The sequence below is a fragment of the Carassius auratus genome, chromosome 37 (genome assembly GCF_003368295.1).
Source record: "Carassius auratus strain Wakin chromosome 37, ASM336829v1, whole genome shotgun sequence".
NCBI classification, from domain to species: domain Eukaryota; kingdom Metazoa; phylum Chordata; class Actinopteri; order Cypriniformes; family Cyprinidae; genus Carassius; species Carassius auratus.
In genome coordinates this window covers 14,814,613-14,834,601 of record NC_039279.1, presented here as the reverse complement: position 1 = coordinate 14,834,601, position 19,989 = coordinate 14,814,613, and the positions used below count along the sequence as shown (strand labels likewise).

Sequence of the window (19,989 nt, the reverse complement as noted above, 5' to 3'; positions counted from 1 at the left end):
TGTGTGTGTGTGTGTGTGTGTGTGTGTGTGTAAATATTGTTGGTTTTATGCATACACATTCATGCATACAATGTGTTAATGAATTATTAATGTTTATTTATTTACAATTAATTATCAATTGTTATTATTGATGTATTTTAATAAGACGTATTAGTTATTCCTATTAATAATAATCATCATTATTATTATTTAGATTTCATTATCATACAAAAATCTGCGTTGCTATGCATACATAAATACATACACAAACACACAAAAAAAAAAAAAAAAAAAATATATATATATATATATATATATATATATATATATATATATATATATATATATATATATAAATATATATATATATATATATTATTGGCACCTATATATTCTATTAATAGTTTTCACCAAGTTCTTCTGAATAATAACCCCGCCCCTAAAACTAGATAATGTCTTATGATTCAAATGTACCAAATCACTTTAAAGTATGCTCAGTTCATTTGGGTTAAGCTGTTATATGAAGCATCACATCCACAATCACCAGCTGCCCCTCGTGACTGGAGATAAAACATTGCATAAAGACATAAAAATAGCTGACGTAAATGTAACATCCTGTAATTTAGGCCATATGCTACAACTTTAAGGGCACAGCCATACATTACGAAATACGGCAAATGTACACCGTACAAATGGCATATGAGCAAAACCTCCCTAGCATCGATATATGCCTAAAATAGACAGATCTAGTTTACATTCGTATTCACTGTGTGAAAGCTCAGTTAAATCGTTCCTTAAAATCGGCCCCACGACTTTAATTTTAATAACATTAGCGCGGACTAAGCTCTTTATCAAGAGTTTGATCGCTTTATAAGACGTTTGATTTCTCTCAGCAAACAAACGCATTTCTTACCATCACATGTATTCGCCTAAAGCACACGACAGGGGCGTCTTATTGTTTTTTTTTAGCACTACCAAGGACCGTGATCAAATCACAGCGGCCATAATGGCAACAATTCAAAGGACGATATTACAATGTTTCCATTAGTCGCGTTTACACGCGCTTGATACAATTCAACAGCGTTTGCGATCATAAAGACGCTTCTGGGTTGTAACAATCCCGATAACATCCCGCCATATCCAGCCTCCTTCACACGCGTTAATATGACTGCATTGGTATAATGATTATATTAAATGATAATACTGTAAATGCATTCGAGAAATAAAAGGAAGAATCTCTGCAGGAAATGTTTCGGTACGCTCATACAAACCTCCTTTACACGGGTCCTGACAGACACATATAACAATAAACGCGCATATTTTCAAATACCGCCGTTTGTTTTATGTCTAAAAATCGGCTAATATATAATCCGTGTTTACAGTTTCAGCTTTTTCATTATCACTGCCAGGTTTTCGTCGAAAGAGGAAGTGGGATTTTGTAAAACTACTTCGAGGGGCTGAGAGACCGCACTTGAGCGAGGCTCGATTCGCATTCGCGAATTTAATATGAATACGCGGTGGTCTAAAATGTAGCAAAATGAGCGTAAATGAAATACTATGAGTTGAAAAAATATTAGACATCAATTCCGGACATTTTAAGTGAGTTTATTTCGCACCGCGTCGGTTTCATATTGGAGGTCGTCGCGTTGACGAGCGCGTTGATATTTTGCTCTTCCAGGACCTGCGGTGATCCATTCAAGCCAACAAGTTTGGAGAGAATGTTTGAGTTTAATCAATTCAGAGCGACGAGATGGAGCCCAACTCACTCCTGGTAATATCAGCCACTCCGCTTTCATTTCTGCCTCTAATGAATTTATCACTCGCGCGCATCTAGTCATATGATACGATAAGACATCATCGGAAGAAACTTTACTGCAAAAGTTAATATTTTATTATTCATATTTCTATCTAATGTGATTTATCATGTGATCAGCTGGAACGCGTTGGTCGCGTCTGTTATATAAAATGTGTCTGTGTGCTGCTGAATATAAATATGGCATGTTTATTTGTGTTTCCGCAGTGGGTAGGCTCACCTTGTGGTTTGCACGGACCTTACATTTTCTACAAGGCGTTTAGATTTCACCTTGAAGGCAAAGCGAGGATTCTGTCCCTGGGTGATTTTTTCTTGGTCAGATGTAAAGCAGGGGAACCCGTCTGCATAGCAGAGCTACAGCTCTTATGGGAGGAAAGGACAACCAAGCAACTTCTATCCAGCTCCAAACTTTATTTTCTCCCAGAAGATACCCCCCAGGGCAGAAGTGTCACTCACGGAGAGGTAATTTCTCGTTTTCCTGCTTTCCATGTCCCTCCGCGATGTGTTTATTGTGGTATGGATGAAATATGAGCCGCGCGTGGCTTTGCATCGCATCTATTCCGCGCGCTGTCTGATCACAAGACATCTAATGCATCGCGTTTAATTATAGAAATGCAGTCATAGTGGACCCTTGTGTTAATTTCACCTCGGCTCATTTGCATACGAGCGTTTAGCGCTTGCAGTTCAAACAGCGTGCGACGATGAGAATGATGCCATTGTGTGAAGTTGTCACATCAGTGTTTTGCTTGTTTTATCTGATACACAATAGTGCGGAAACTGAGAACGACTGAAGCGCCTCGTTGCGGCGTCGCGATCTGCTGATAGCTGATAAAATAGTGTTGCTTCTGATGAGCTGTTGCTGAGCGGCGCTAATGATATATGGCGTATGCTGGCGAATATGGAGGGCAGACGTTTGAAGAGCGCGATGCGAACTGATATCAATGGGAATTGATTAATAACAAATAACGGCGCGCTGATCAAGCAGCTGCTGTGCCTTAAAGGGAGCGAGTGGCATTTATGAAGGTTATCATGTCAAAGTGCTGCAGCCTCATTTCACATTCCACATAAGCTGAGATGTGTTTGCCCGACAGAAAAAAAAATGTTGTTTCTGGGGATTTAACCCTTTGATGCGCTGACACATTGTTCCTTTACAGTGTTTGTTTATGCTGCTGTGCATTGTGTAAGTAAGGCTTAAATGATATGATATGTTGAGTCTTATAAATATTACAGTTTTTTTTTGTTGATGATGATGATGTTTTTTATGTTAATATTTTATTGACTTTATTTTTTACTTATAATAATAATAATATGTGATATTGTACGGTACTATATTTTATAGCTATTTTTACCTTAGCTGAGCATTAAAGTCATAAATATTACAGATTAATTTGGCTAATTTTTTATATGATAACTAAACCATTATTATGCTACATCTCTAAAATGTTTTTTAATGTAATAATAATAACTAATAATTTCTCATTATTATACATATATAGGCACATATATCAAGCAAACTATAAATGTCATGCATTGCAAATGTTATGCAAATAATTTATACAAACAACACAATAAAATATTCAAATGAACATAGTTCATGACCAGTCGTTTTCTGTTAAATACAGAGCGTTTATAGTTTTTCTAGTTCTGATATGAATTAATAACTATTTAAAATAATATAAAAGAACATGATCACTTTATCTATATATTACTGTTACTAAATAACTAATATTAGATTTGACTACACATAAAGTAAGTTTTGATACAACAGTGTAGACAGTGTAATGTAACGCTTTTCCAACCATTGTGCTCTAGTAATTGTGTTGCAACTGCTGTTTTAACAAAGCAGCACAGCTGCGGTCTTACATGGGTAATGTAACAAGGTCTGTACCTGTTTTATCTTGCACTGCTCATGTAATCACCGATCCCAAATACAAAAAGACAATCTGTTGTGTGTGAACCTCCACTGTTCTACTGTCCTTCCCCCGTGGAGTGGAGGATCAAATAGCCTTTTCAAAATAATCAACAGGTTCTGTTTGAAGCCCTGCTGAAATGCCAAGGTTACTTTGCTGAATTATTATCGATATTTGGTGGAAACATACACCGTTGCCAGCATCAACCTTGAAAACATGGTGTTTACACAATGTAACGAGGTGTTATTGAGGAAAAGCATTAGATTTAATGCACTGTTTGTTCAGTTGATCAGAGCCATGTCCTCTTTCCAACTTGCCACCGGCCTCCCTCCCTTCCCCCACTCAGCAGCAATGCCAATTATTTGCTTTTCAAATTTATTACGCATTCATGACTGCTGATCTTGAAACGGCCTGGGAGATAGGATAACTATCCAAGAACAATGCTCTGCTCTTAGGTACACTTTACAGTTTTGAGAATATGGGGCATTTTGTTAGCTATTAGTCATTTTTGGGAGTAATAAAATATAACATACTAACAATACTAATCAGGGACAGTTGATCCAAAACTGAAAACTCTATTGAATACTATGGAAGTCAATGGCTACCGTCAACTGTTTGGTAACCAACATTCTTTAAAATATTTAATTTTGTGTTCAACAGAAGAAAGAATCTCATGCAGGTTTGCAAAAGAAGATATTTTGAAGGATGCTTGTAACCAAATAATTGCTGGGTAGCTACTGACTTCCACAGTGTGGAAAAAATACTATGGAAGTCAATGGCTACCTTCTACTTTTTGGTTGTAGCATTCTTCAAAATATCTTAATCTGTGTTCAGCAGAAGAATAAAACTCATGCAGGTTTGTAAAATAAGATATTTTGAAGAATGCTGGTAACTCACATTTCTGCCAGCCATTGACATCCATAGTATGGAGAAAAAAAATGACTGTGGTATTCAATGGCTGTCAGTAGCTGTTTTGGTTACAAACATTATTTAAAACAGAAGAAGAAAGAGATGAATAAATCTTTTAATTTGAGGATGCATGCGTGAAGACAAAATGTTCATTTTTGGGAGAACTATCCCTTTAAACTGTCTTATTGGCTGACTAACAGAAGCATGTCAGTTCCAAAATAAATCCAGCTTTGTCAGAGAATAGGGTTGTAAAATTAGTTAATGTTGTGTAAAAGTGTTAATTTAAACACTCTGCAGTGTTGTGTGCATCTTATTTGCAGTAATATTGAGTATGGAGTGTAGTTGTTATACACATGTCCTTACAAGTATTGTGCAAAAAGTGAAGAATGTTTGCCATCCTTTTGTGGATTTCCAGTGTAGTTGCTAAACGAGACATGGTGAATTTAAATAACAATGTGATTAAGTGTCAGCCAAAGCACCTGCAGTAATGTGAGCTTCACCAGTTCGCAGCCTCAGATGCACTCAGCAGATTGTCCAATTAAATTACATTTGCATTTGCAGCGAATAACCCGACTTACCACTGATAAAGGTAATCAATATCAAAGAAATTGTCATACATTTGTAGAGGTTGCACTTTGCTTTGTTAATGGTACAATAATAAACATGTTTTCTATTTACGAGAAGAGTCGACATCAGTGGTCCTCAGTTGATGGGTCATGACCCAGAAATGGTTCACAGTTCTGTTCGCAAAGAGTGTGTAAAAACATTATAAATGAAAATAATAAAACATAGCATTTCATTGAGTGAAATTAGTGTAGAAAACTAAATCAGATGATCAACTTTTAAAATGTCAGAGAAAATGCTTCCCATATTATTTTTTTTTTTCATGCAAATTCTGTCACCTAAATATACGACCCGGACTACACTGGTGTGCGCTGTTGTTATTGGTTTGTTTGATGTAAAAAAATTAATATGTAAATATTTTATATTGTTTATTTCTTTTTATTGTAAATATTTTATATTGTTAAATTTAGAAAACACACAGTTTAAAATAAAATAAATATAAAATGTATGTATAAATATTTTTGTTGTTTAGTTTTATATATATATATATATATATATATATATATATATATATATATATATATATATATATATATATATATATATATATATATATATATATAATAATAAAGACTTGCCTCTGACTACATTGGTGTAAGCAGTTATTATTGGTTAGTTTTTACCGAATTGTATACTATTAATTACAATTATTTAATTCTAAATTAAAAATATTAAAAATTATTTTTATCTATTTTATATATTAAATTTTTGTTATTTCTATTATATATATATATATATATATATATATATATATATATATATATATATATATAATAACATTACAATATAATAATATAATAAAAAGATATATAATAATTATTATTTTTATGCATATTTATTATTATTTTATTATTATTAATTAATCTATTATTAATAAATAAAAATAAATACTTCAGTCTGACATTGTTTATGCTAAACGGTTTTGGTCCTGTTGTGCTGCCGCTTGATGTCTATTTTAAAATCTCGAAACAAAACCATTGGAGATCCACTGATCTGACAAGTCTTGAATCTAAACCGTTGAACTGTAGATCAACATTCAGTCTTATTTGAATGCTCAGCAAAGACTTTTACATAACACGACTGGCAATGTGCTAATGTTTAGCGAGCGTGTGTATGCAAACAGGAAGGTATGCGAGTACTCTTGTGTGATAAAACAGGGCCACTCTGCAGTTGCCTTTTTGTTTCTACACCCAGGTGATGTAATTTCCCCTCTGGCTGAGGTTAGTCATTCATTAGAAGGATAGCAGTGGCTGAAACAGCAACAGGCCTGCAGTGATCTCTTTCTGGCTGCCAGCCCATAGAATTTAACACTTAGAGTTTGTGCCTAGAGAGGGCAACATAACACTCCTGTGAAGACATGCAATTTTTGCTTTTTTGAATCGACTTTTTTTTGCCCTTCTGGGCCAACAAATTCTTGGACGTACAGTCTTACTGTACTCTGTAGCACTGGCGTTCGGCTCGGCTTCACGCGGATCTGTTTGTTTCTAATTATATTTCCTCTTGTCTTTCATCTCATTTAATCTGTCCTAGAGCAGAAAATGTTTTTTTTTTTCCTTTCAAGAGATAAAGATCCAGAATACTCCCTACCATAGCCAATATTTCATTTGTGATTGTATTTCACAGAAAATATGTGTCATTTTTTTAGGGAGGAATTCTTTTGGCAAGAGCTCAGCGCTGCTCTCACAGTTTTTCAGTCTTTAATTGGACCCAGTTGCTCTAGAATCCCTTAGCTCGTAATATCATTGTTGTAGTGTGTGTGTGTGTGTGTGTGAGAGAGAACGAGGTTTTAAGGCTGTGTGAATACTCTTGAATAGCATTTATGTGACGTAAGAGCAGAACTAAATGGGTTGGTGCTTTATAAATAGATTCCATATCAGATTCCAGCAAGCACTATACACTTTGTCTAACAGTTTGCATATCCATACGAAACCTCCAGTACTGTGCATTCATTAACCATGCAAGTAAAGATAATAGCAGTGTGTGCAAATATTCTTGCAAAAGTCCTTTTTTTTTCTTTTTTTTGAGTGCCAGGAGCTTGAAAGGATCCAGGGAAGGGCGCTAATGTCTTATTAGTTGCTTCTTTCAGCTGTTATTTGAATTACAAACCTGAAGATTCAGAGTTGCGCAGGAAGCGTGTGGCAGCGATCCAGACACAGCTCTGCTGCCTGGCATCGGTCCATGTTTGTGTTTGAATCCCTAAGACATATTCATAGTTCAAATTAAATCAGCACTCCTCTTGTAGGTAACATTCCGGAACATGTTGTTTACTTTCCCGTGGCGGTTCACGTTAGGGATGTGCAAAACTATATATTTTCATAATTGACTAGGCAGTGACAAGGTTTTAAAGAGATACTTCACCTATATATATTATACCAAATCAGCATATTATAATGATTTCTGAAGGACCATGTGACACTGAATACTGGATACCTGTGAAAGCTTAGCCATCACAGGAATAAAGTAAAAAAAAATGTTAATAATATTTAATAAATATTTTTATTGTATTTTTGATCAAATAAATGCAGCCTTGATTAGCATAAATGTATCAAAATCTTTTAAAACCATCGTAACTATCACTAACTTTTAGCCAGTAATGTAAAAGGAGATATTTAGCAGTATGTTAAGAAGAAAAAAAAAAGCCAGTCACATTTTCTGTTTATACAATTTGGAATTTGCGCGAGAGGCTGAAAGATTTCCCCATATGGATTTCGCAACTGGTTTAAATTGGAAATGCCGGTTCGCTGTGTTGACCAATAGAAAGCTGCTTAGTTTAAATGTGACTTGTGTGTCTGAGCTGTGCTTCATATATGCGCTACTGACAATAGACTGTTTTATTTTAACGTGCAAAATTTTGCCGAAGTTTGACTGGCCGCACCTTACAGTGAAAGTAGATCTTCACCTTAAACCTTTTATCGCTCTAAAGCAGGGGTGTCACACGCAATTCCTGGAGCGCTTGAGCCCTGCAGAGTTTAGATTCAACTCTAATTAAACACACCTGATCCAACTAATCAAGTCCTTCAGGCTTATTTGAAAGCTACATGGTATGTGTGTTGGAGCAGCGTTGGAGCTAAACTCCCTCCAGGAATTGAGTTTGACACACCTGCTCTAAACTATCACACACACAAAAAAAACTTTGGGTTATGCAGAATAAGCAACATTAACTGCTCACAGTGGGTTATTTTGAATGGTCTTGAAATATATTGTACGGTTGATTTGTATACAAGAATAATTTAGTCAGTTATGGAGACTGATGGTGAATTTACGGACACAACTTCTTGGAACTTTCACCGTGGTGGCAGTATAACGCCCTGATAAAGCACAACATAGTTCACAACGCCTCTTTTCATCTCTAAATTAATCTTTTTCAAAGAACTGCTGCCAAAAATATTAAATCGGACAAAATTCCAGCTAAAATAGTCATTCTTGGTTTGTTAAAACATGATTATTTGAACTTTTTAACCCTAGTGTGTGGCTGACATTGATATTTCATGTTTTTCTTTAACCTTCATCCGAGCATAACTAACAAACATTTCTATTGTCTCTCAAAGCTCTCGCGTTTCATGACAAATGGGTTTAATTTTGTAAAGCGGTGTCATCATATTTCAGAGCGGCCCATTCTGAAGCAGCGCTGCACTTCCACGTCCAATCGGAGCGCCGCTGGACTCACTCAAACAAACGGCTGGTGTTGGCTTGTTGTAAAAGGAACTGAATTAGATTCAGGAGAGATTTCAGTTACACATCTGCAAGTTATTTCTGAATCAGTTAATGCCTCTTTGACAGCGACTGCTAATTGCAGCAGGATGGAGCCACGGGGCTCGTCTTCAGTGTGAATGTCCAAAACAGACGTTTAATGCAACACTGGAGTTTTGAGATGAGAAAATAAACGGTGACAATTTATGTTTAAACAGGGGAACTTGTGACGTCAATGGCGTTAAGTTCAAGCTTAACTTCTGTTAAAGTTTACCTAAAGAGAGCAATCAGATGTATTAATTCAAGTGATCTTTTGTACTAGCTGGCTAATGCTAATGCTAGTACAGTCTAGTTTATTCATTGTAAAAATAAACGAAATAATCAATTGATATAAAGTGTTTATTTCACTAGACTATCTAAGAAAAGTTTTTAGTGTTTGATTTACAGAGAAAATGGTTTTGTTGTGATTTATATTCTATTACCATGATATAACAAAATTAATTAATAATTAATAAAGGCTGTAAGATTGCGTTCGTAACATTGACTCCTAGGTTTAAGTGTGCTTTGATTGTGATAAGAATATTAGTAAATGTAAACAAGTTTGTACAACAACGTTAGCTATGTGGAATTAAGCATTAGCTGTTGTTTACATGCATAATAATTATGCACATCCAATATTAAATGGTATTAAGAGAATTTCTGGGTGTTTTCATAAATGGACGAATGGATTAACACAAGATTTCTTGATGGGAATTACAATAAGCTTGGATCGCTTTTGAATATTTGCAGTATATTTTTCACAATGATTCTGATGTTGATAATTTATTTGATTATTATTATGTTTTCTAAAGAGTGTGCCATTAGTTTGTGCGTATGAAAGAATTTAGACAAGGATATTTTAATATCTCCCATTTTAGAACTGAATTTGAGATATTTAAGGTTTGATTAATTGATTAATTAAAAACATTTACCGATTTGCCTCATGCCATATTTTTTTGTATTAAAATGTTGTGCCCATATAAATAGAAAAAAATCAGAATTTAAATTTTTTTCTAAGTTGTATCGCCTAGTCCTAGTTTCTAGTTTGAGCTCAGAGTGAGTCAGTTATTCAAGCTGAGTTCTTGATTTAACTTATAACTAGACTTCATAAGAATCTGCAAGTCCCTTTATTCACATTAGCAGGTCAATAATTAAATCGACATGCAAGCAGGTGTACAAATCTGCGGTGACCTGGGGAATTCTTGAGCTGACCCCTGAATCATCGGAGTGAGACGAGCTCAGCATGACTTCGCTGTCTGCAACCCTTCGTTCTGCTTCTGAAAGACCTTTAAAGTGTAATAAAAAGAAGGCGAGTGCAAATCCAAACTTTAATCTGTAAAAGCCTTTGATTGATCTTTCTCATAACATCACCTAATAATAGAAGAGAAATGCAGTCTGTTCAGTTTTTTAAGTTTTTTTCCATTTGTTTCCTCCTAAATGAATTTACGCAATGAAGCAATATTTCAGTCAAAGCTGTGAGGCGCAGTCAGAGCTTCAAAACGGTGGAGCAGGGCACATGATTTCATTGTAAAGTTTGCGGTGTCGCCATCAGGATTAACAGTGATTGACCCACTTAGTTTTATGTGTGAAAATAGATGCCTCTGTGCTCAGATGGTCATTATGGAGAGGCTAGATTCATTTTTCTGCTGAAAACATTTGGAGGCGTGCAGCCGTTTTCTATTTAAACCCGTTGTGGATGAAAAAAGGTCATTTAAATTAGTGGTTCTCAAATAGATCTGCTTCAGGAACCAGTTTTTAAATTATAGTTGACATTTAAAACCAAAATTTAAATGTCAAAAGTACCAAAATTAAAAGTAAATATTTTTTTTATTTTATTATTTTTCATTTAATTTTATTGTAATTGAATTTGTTTTATAATCTTTTTTAATTTTTTATAATTATTGTATTTATATTTATTGTTGTATTTTTTGAACTGGTGTTTATCTATTTTTATTTTTTTACATTTAATTTTTTATTTTATGTATATCTTTCTTTTTAAACACATTTATTCATTTGTTTATTATTTCATTTATTTACATTTTTATTTGAATTACATTTTGTGTGTGTTATTTTATTAAATTATTCTAACCCAACTATGCACTGTTATATACTTAAATCAGCTATATCATGGTGGATAGTTAGGATAGCAAAATAACATAAAATATTATTGTTTATATATAGCTTTTTTTTTCACTTTCTTTTTATGCTTCTTGCTTTTCCATTTGTAGGCCGTGACACACCAGTTGAGTTTCCACTGGTTTCACTTGTAGTATTCTACATGGCAATGGAATGCTATGCAAACATAGAGGAATGCATACATGTCCCGTTGCAAGGAAATCATAGATAACGCGTTCATATCCTTTCATTCGTGGCTTTTATTAAAGCCAAAGCCCCTTGACCTTGTACCTCTTTGTAATTTCATAAACCTTTTCATATGGTGCAGTTAAGTACACTGAAGTAAAGTTCCATTTTTGTCCCATCACTCTGTCTGTGCGAGAGAGAAATTGTTTGCTTGACAGTGTGACAATGGGACCTATTCTATGGAACCAAGAAAAAAAATCTGAAACCTAAAAAGAAACAGCCCTACTTAAAGAGGACATAATTAGACATGGTCTGTTCAGCAGAAAGTTGGTGCTGCCTGCATATCCGGCAGAATGTAGCACTATATTCTAGTGTTGCAGTGCAGGTATTCCCTCTGATCTGTGCTTGCTGTTATTGGGTCAAACTTGGGAAACTTAGCCAAATAATGTGGAGGAAGCATTCAGTGAATTTTCTCAGCATGCTGAACCATGCAGTGGAGTTTGTCAAAAGTGCCTGATCCAGTGCTCTGCCAAATATGAACGCATCTGTTCCCCAGATTCCCTGTATAACTGGACCGTTGTGTTATTGTGTGCCAGGTCACAAGCAAAGCTCTTTCTTAACTTTTTTAAATATATAAAGCAAGCAAGACTGCTTGGCGAAGTCATTGTAATGCCTTAGTGCCTTGATTCATTCAAATGGAATTGCACTCCAAATTACAACATTTTGAATTACAACCTGTGCAAGATATATGTTCGAAAGAAGAAATGCCGCTCTGGTTGGGGCTGTGCTTTTTGTCTTTTGCATTAGGCTGTGTACATTGAACCCAATAATGAATTGTTTTTCAAATCCGATCTTTACGGCTGTCCACAATGGAATTTTGCAAGTAATGAAATTAGTTTGTTTGTGTGGAGTAAAATATTTTGTAATGGGTCATTACATTAAAGAAAAATGAACCTAGTTTAAAACTCATGTGACAGGAAATGTGTACTCTGTATTCATGATGGTTTAGAAAAAAAATAGTACATTTTTCAAGAAAAGTTCTAGTTTAATAACCCTAAAGATTTTGTGTGGTGTATCCATGAAGCAAAAATTAATAGCATTTTAGTAACACAAGTTTCCAGTAGTAAATGTTAGTTAACATATGAACATTAAACAACACATTTATTATTTATTATATTTATTAATCTTTGTTAATGTTAACTAATGAAAATATGCTAATTCATGTTAATTCACAGTGCATGAACTAAGATTAATAAATGTTGCAGACATATTTTTCATTCTTAATTAATGTTTACTAAAGTATGTTAGCTAAAGAACCTTATTGTAATGTGTTACCAACATTTTTATCTTAATCATTATTTTCCTAATTAAGTTTTAATATGCAATAATGGTCAAGTTTTTATTATTTTCACTATTTTTTAAAAATAAATAAAATAGAAAATAGGCTGCATTTATTTCATATCATGAAATATTACCATTTAAAATATAATTTATTCCTGTGACGCAAAGCTGAATTTTCAGCATCATTACTCCAGTCTTCAGTGTCACATGATCCTTCAGAAATCATTCTAATATGCTGATTTCATGTTGTGTGTGTGTGTGTGTGTGTGTGTGTGTGTATATATGTATATATATATGTATATATATATATATGTATATATATATATATATACAATTATTATTGTTCTTATAATAGTTGAAAACAGTTTTTGCTGCTTAATATTGTGGTGAAAAACAAACAGCATTATTTTTGAATATTTTATGTAGAAATCATTTGTAACATTATAAATGTCTTCACTGTTAATTTTAATGCATCCTTAAATAAAAAAATTCAAATCTTGTTTACCCCAAACTTTTGGATTGTATAATTTTTCAAAACAACAACAACAACAACAAAAAACCTTGAAGGGTTAACTCACCCAAAAATAAAAAATCTGTCATTAATTACTCACCCTTATGTCGTTCTAAATTCGTAAGACCTTTGTTCATTTTCAGAACACAAATTAAGATATTTTTATTGGAATCTGAGAGCTCTCTGACCCTCCATAGACAACAATGATATTACCACGATCAATGCACAGAAACGTAGCAAGGACATTGGTAAAACAGTCTATGTGACATCAGCGGTTCAACCATAATTTCAGAAGCTATGAGAATACTTTTTGTGTGCAAAGAAAACAATAGTAACGTTATTTAGCAATTCTTCTCTCCAAGTAACCGTCTTCCACCATTTCGGAGAGTACCACAGAATGTAATCAACGTAATGAGCATTATTCATGTTTAGCATGCAATATAAACAACACTCATTACACTGGGTACTCTCCAAAATGATGTAGAAGAACTACTGAATAAATTATTATTATTCTTTGCGCTAAAAAAAGCATTCTCGCAGCTTAAGAAAATTATGGTTCAACTCCTGATGTCACATGGACTATTTTGCTGATGTCCTTACTATGTTTCTGTGCGTTTATCGTGGTAATATCATTGCTGTCTATGGAGGGTCAGAGTGCCCTCAGATTGAATCAAAAATATCTCAGTTGGCACTCCAAAGATGAACGAAGGTCTTATGAGTTATGAACGATATGAGTAATTAATGACAGAATTTTCATTTTTGGGTGAACTATCCCTTTAATTGTGTATTTTATAAGCTAAAAGCAAAGTTCAAATTATCTGATATTTTAAGAGTGTTTTGCCTGGTTTTGCCACTATACCTCTACCCTTCCTCACTTTGCATATCTCTCTGGACAGGATGAAGTTATCGCCGTCTCTGAGAAAGTCATAGTGAAGTTGGAGGATCTGGTGAAATGGATGGTGGCGGATGTGTCGAGTTGGAGCAAGGGTCTGAAGGCCACACCTCTGAAACCCACCGTGCTGAAGGAGCTCGGCAAGAACGGCCAGACAGAAGTGCTCCACAAATACAGAGAGTCCACACTCAACAGCGGCCTCAACTTCAAGGACGTCCTCAAAGAGAAGGTTGAACTCGGTATACAGCGTGATTTCTCATTCCTCACAGTCCCTGTTTGGCACATGACACCATTCACACGATCCGTACAGTAAGACTAAGTAATGGTTTGATTATGGCAGTATCCTTTATTGCAGTTATTTCCTCTGTAAAGAACATGAGCGAAGACACACGGCATATATTGAAAGCATGTAATTGCACAAATCACATTAAGGCACTTCACGTATGTGTTCAAGTGACATTCGAGAAAATAACATGACTAACTGCCTGCAGTCCTTGATAATAACACAGCTCGAATGTTTTTCTTTATGAGCGTCAAACTTATATTTTTCGGTGAGTAGAAACTTAAGTGATTGTACAAGACACAACAAGAGAGTGTTTGAGTTTGACACTTGTTTAAACAGGCAGGGTGTCGCCCCTGCATTCATCTCCCTCCACGCTTTTTCCTTCTTTGGTTGTTTGTGTCTCTCATTAACTGGGAACAATATGGTGTATAAATGCTCATTAATGTGCAGACGGATCACAACCAGTGTGATCACTCAGTAAGGATCTGATTTATCGAAGCGTTGCATGTTTAGTTTTTAGCTTGGGCTCAGTTTTGGCTATCAAAAATGAAACATTTGCTCATACTTAGTATATTTTGTGTATTTTAAACAGAAATACCTATGTGCTTGTTAACTAAACGAAAAAGGTTCTTGCTCTATTTTGTGTTATCAAGGATATAAATAGCATATGTTTCTTTTATTAGCCGTTAACACATCTTGAGTGATATCACATGAGTTGTTATATTTGCAACCTTTGTAATCCAAGAGTTCTTTACCAGTGTGTGTGTGTGTGTGTATATAGAGCACTGAGTGCATTTACAACCTTATAAATGTGTCATTTTGGCTGCGTTCCTGTTTTGCAAATATCTGCTGGCTTGGACTGGGTCATAACGAACATATTCATGCTTTTTATTAAGTGTCTTTAGGCTAATTTGGCTTTCTTTCTTAATTGTCTTAAGAAAAAAAGTGTTAAGAAATTGCTTGAGGTACACAGGGGTTTTTTTATGTTGTTTTTTCATGGTGAAACAGGAAATTTGGGCAGGACATATTTAAGGACTCATTTTTTAAATAGATTTAGTTGATCAAATCAAGTTGTAAACATTATGTTACTTGGTAATGCTTTTTAGTCACAGGATGAATCATCAATATTTCGGTCTGTTTTCCCAGAAGAGAGAAATCATAAATGCCTATGAAATCATAGAAACCTTTCATAAGTTTTAAAAGTCCAAAATGTGTATATATATATATATATATAATCTTTGTGTAATTAAAAACATGCCTTATTTACAAATTAAATCTTCTATTTTGTATCTGCTTGGCTACCAAATAAATTATTTCTTTAACGAAAAGTGCAAATACATATCATATAGATATATAGATGAACATGTGAAGGCAGAAAAATATCAAGATATTTTTGTTTGCTATATTGCCTAGCCTAAGCAGTCAGAAAGGCCAACCAGGGACTACCACGATTCTGCAGACTCTGTCTTTCTAACAAACAGAGTCTGATTGCAGAATCCTAAAGAATCCATTTTCAGTGCATAGCATTTCAATAAGTTCTCAAGCCGGTTAAAAGCCATTGAAGGGCTAAATATACATATCACTCCTTTCAATTTGGTGGATATAATAATTATGCAGCACTAGTGGATAGATCTGTTTGCTATGCCAGTTACTGGAATTTGCATACGGCTTTGTCCAGAAGCGTGGAGGTGAACATGCTCTCAAGTGGCCTGATGTATGAGGTTCCAATGAGATGGAAGAATCAATAATGGATGCTTTGTCACTGTATCTTATGTGCAGGCTACAGCTGCGAATGACAATCAATAGCTGCATAAAAAGATCTGTGATTTATTTGCTGTCAGTCCTGCAACCTTATTATTTCTTTGTGTATTGTGATAATGTAATAATATTCTAGCACAGAACCATTCTGTCTATTTGGATTATTCAGAAGGGCAGTTGTTCCAATATCAGACTTAGTTTGTTCATTAAAAATATAGCATTAAGTGGGGGGGGGCTATATTTTCATAATTTACTCGCTCTAATATTATTCCAGACCCATATGACTTTTTTTCCTCCATGAATCACAAAATGAAAAATTTTGAAGACTGTATCAGCCGCTCTTTTCCATGAAGTCACAATGAATAGGACAATGGGCAAGCTTAAAAGGACACAAAAGCACCATAAAATTAGTCTTACGCAATGTCTCTTAAATGGATTCCAAAAAATGCACCCTCATGTTGTTCCAAACCTGTAAAAGATTCTTTCTTCTGTTGAGCAAAAAACGTTGATGGTAGCCATTGACTTCCTTAGTATTTTCTTTCCATACTATGGAAGTCAGTAGCTACCATCAACTTTTTGGTTACCCACATAGTTCCTAAGGAAACTCATACAAGTTTGGAACAACATGAGGGTGAGTAAATGATGACAGAATTTTCCATTTTGGGTGAACTACATCTTTAAATCATAAGATAGCTTTGTTTGCCAAACAGGCCAAAAATGAAGTCATTATTCACTGATAATAACGGCTATGACTTGAATTATTGAGTTAAACTCAATAACTGAATCAGTCCAATGTTACAAAGCTTTATTCATTGCAATTTAATGGAAAAGTGCAAATAGTAGATTCTTGGAAATTTCACCTTTTGTGTTCTAGAACATACAGGTTTGGAATGACCTGAAGGTGAGCAAATGATCACAGAAAATAATTTTTTTGTAAACTATCCCTTTAACTGAATTTTGTTTTTAATTGACCACTTAGTGTTCACATCTGACCTTTGTACATCAGTTATTATAATTAAGACATTATCATAAATTACTGGGTCACAGTAAACTTGTGACGAGGTGGTTAGGAATTTGGGCTGAAGAGAATGATTCACTAACATGTTTTGCTTTTTAATTTTTGACCTGGAGCATTTTAACGCACCCTTTCTCGGGTTACCCTTACCAAAAATTTGTATACTTCAAGTTTATTTCTTAAGTAAAGTTCAAGTATATTTTAAGTATACTTTACGTAGTATGCAAATATCAGTGTACTAACAGTATACTTGTAAGTGTACTATTTCAGTACTCATTGGGACTAAATTGGCACACTTTCTAGTATATAAAGGTATACTTTTAAGTATAACAGTAGTAAACTTTGAGTACTTAAAGTTTTCTTTAAGTGAACTTTACATCATACTTAAAAGGGGTCATATGATGCGATTTCATATTTTCCTTTCTCTTTGGCGTGTTCTTGGTGAATAAAGATCTGTGAAGTTGCAACGACTAAAGTCTTAAATCCAAAGAGTTATTCTTTATAAAAGTTAACACTTATCCACGCCCCCTTGAAACGGCTCATTCTAACACGCCCCCACATATCTACGTAATATTTCCGCTACATGCTTGAGACATTCAGCCAATCACAATGCACTGGATAGCTGGCCAATCACAGCACACCTCGCTTTTCAGAGAGATGAGCTATGTGAAAATTGTTGTGTAATGTGTTTTTTTTAACCTTAAACCGCATAAACACATTTCATTACACCAAATACACTAAATAATTTTCATTTTAGCAACATCATATGACCCCTTTATGTATACTACTATGTCCCTATTTAGGTATTAATTTGTATATATTTTGTTATATCACTATCTGGACATACAAACATATAATTTTATTCCAACTTTAAGCATTCTTTTTTTATAAACACTTGAATGTGGGTAAGTTTTATAAATAAAATAAAAATAAAGAAATAAGCAACATTTTGAACAAAAAGACTAATAATTGGATTCAGAATGATAATCAAAACATTGATGAAGTCAATCAACACCCTGGAGCTTGACAGTCATTATTTCCTCTTCATTGGTCGACATTTTATTCCATAACGTTACACATTTTTAAAGCTATTTTATTTCTGATGATCATGTGAGAATACACGTGGAAGCATCTGTTGTTTCGGTTTCTTCTTCACTTGTGTTTATCTTGAAAATTCTGTGCAGAAGATGTGTAATAGCGCCCCCTACAGTATAACAATGAAAACACGTATTCTCAGAGCACAAGCATAGCTCAAATATATTTACACTTTATTAAGTATAAGTCAAGTATACTTAAATGTGATTTAATATATAAGGGTAAGAAGGAAGGCTGTCTGCCGGTGATATGAAAATTAAGTCGTTTTTAAAATAGTACTGTGCTCGCGTTGATGTAAAATAAAATTGATGCTGAATAAAAAGCTGATTGTTCACCTGCACAAATAGGGAGTGCATTAATAATTAAAACAGGGTTTTTTTCACCGTCTGGTATGTGGATGACAGCCAGAAAAGGACTGCCAAGAAAATTGTGAGGGAATGTAAAAAATACAGTTTGTAATCAGTTGAAACATTGTTAATCACCTTTATTGCAATATATTTTGCCATCAGGGAAGAGCTTAGTGTCTAGAAATCTGACATAAACTTTATACTCTGATTTGTGAAGCCTGCAATAATTAGATTTTAAAAGCTCCTGCTCTTGATAGAGGGATTTCAATAATTTTAGCCATGTCTCAAGGGAAACAAGATGATGGCTATAAGGATTCTGCCGTATTCGGCTCCTGTCAGAGCACTCTGGGACGCTGCATAATAATAATGCAGATCTTTGGACTGCCCTTGAAAGTGCTGTAGATTTAATGATGTTTCGTTTCGGTTCCACCCTTTCCAGCTAAATGCACAATCAAAAATATCACATTCACTGCAGCTACACATTTCAAGAGTATGCAAGGATCACAGCACTATTGTAGTTAATGGGGAATCCTTTTTTGGAATATGTTTGCAGATACACCCAATATCAGCACCTAATATATCAGTCTTGTAGGTTGCTAAACAAGTGTCGAGTGACAGCAATTAGATTTTAAGTCACATTCCATTTCACCAGTAACACACTAAAGCTGATTTAATTTTTCTCATATTCATCTGCCAAGTCAGTGTCTTAGATGAAGGAAAAAAGCTTTAATGGCTCTCACTGAAGCTTAACCGAGAAAAAAAATAAAAGGTAAAGAAAAACCACTTGAAATCGACTTGATGCATTCTTAATCTCGTAATTAACATATATCCCCTCTGGCATTGTTACACAGTTTGATGAAGTTTGACTTTGGGATATATTGCTTAAATTAATTCTTGTGATGGTAGCGATACCTAAACCTAATCTAATTTCTGCTTTGGCTGCCGACATCAAAACCATTCAGGTCACAGGAAGCATGGTTCTGTCTATCTGTCTGTTTACTTGTCTGTAAGCCTGCACCTTTGTTACTGGGTTCAGTTTAGGTTCTCCAACTAATATGATATATATGATACATAAGAAGACCGCTGCAGAGCTGTTGTCTTTGAACAATGGCTGGGTGTTATCAGATTCACCGTGTGATCAGAACCCCACCCTGCTGTGCTATCTGTGTATGATATGGGGCATAATGAGCATACAGTAATTTAACGCCGGATGGCGATTCTTTAAGATGATCAGGTGTTGATTTGCATGGAGCGTGAGAAGTGGAAATGTCTTGTATTGTCAGTGGCGTTTGAGAGATCATTTGCGCTGTACCTGGAGGGTAGTGATATAATCACAAGTGGCTTCTCTTTCATGGCGGATGTGATATACCTGCTCAATTATAGCCGCTGTAAAATGAATAATAGAGCCTAACAACACTCCTGACGGAAAGTATTACCTATGAAACAGATTTGTTTATCTCTATCGATCTATCTATCTATCTA

The 19,989-nt window shown here is 34.6% G+C and overlaps 1 protein-coding gene across 1 annotated transcript in view; it reads left to right on the top strand.

The window, feature by feature from the left end:
• Positions 1-1,683: 1,683 nt before the first annotated feature.
• The window catches only part of LOC113056333 (AT-rich interactive domain-containing protein 5B-like), a 105,778-nt gene continuing 87,472 nt past the window's right edge, over positions 1,684-19,989 (top strand). Inside the window, exons 1-3 of the mRNA XM_026223013.1 lie at positions 1,684-1,750; positions 2,000-2,254; positions 14,014-14,248. Of these exons, the coding sequence (XP_026078798.1) occupies positions 1,730-1,750; positions 2,000-2,254; positions 14,014-14,248 (511 nt within the window). The 5' untranslated portion in view covers positions 1,684-1,729. The remainder of the gene's footprint in view (positions 1,751-1,999; positions 2,255-14,013; positions 14,249-19,989) is intronic.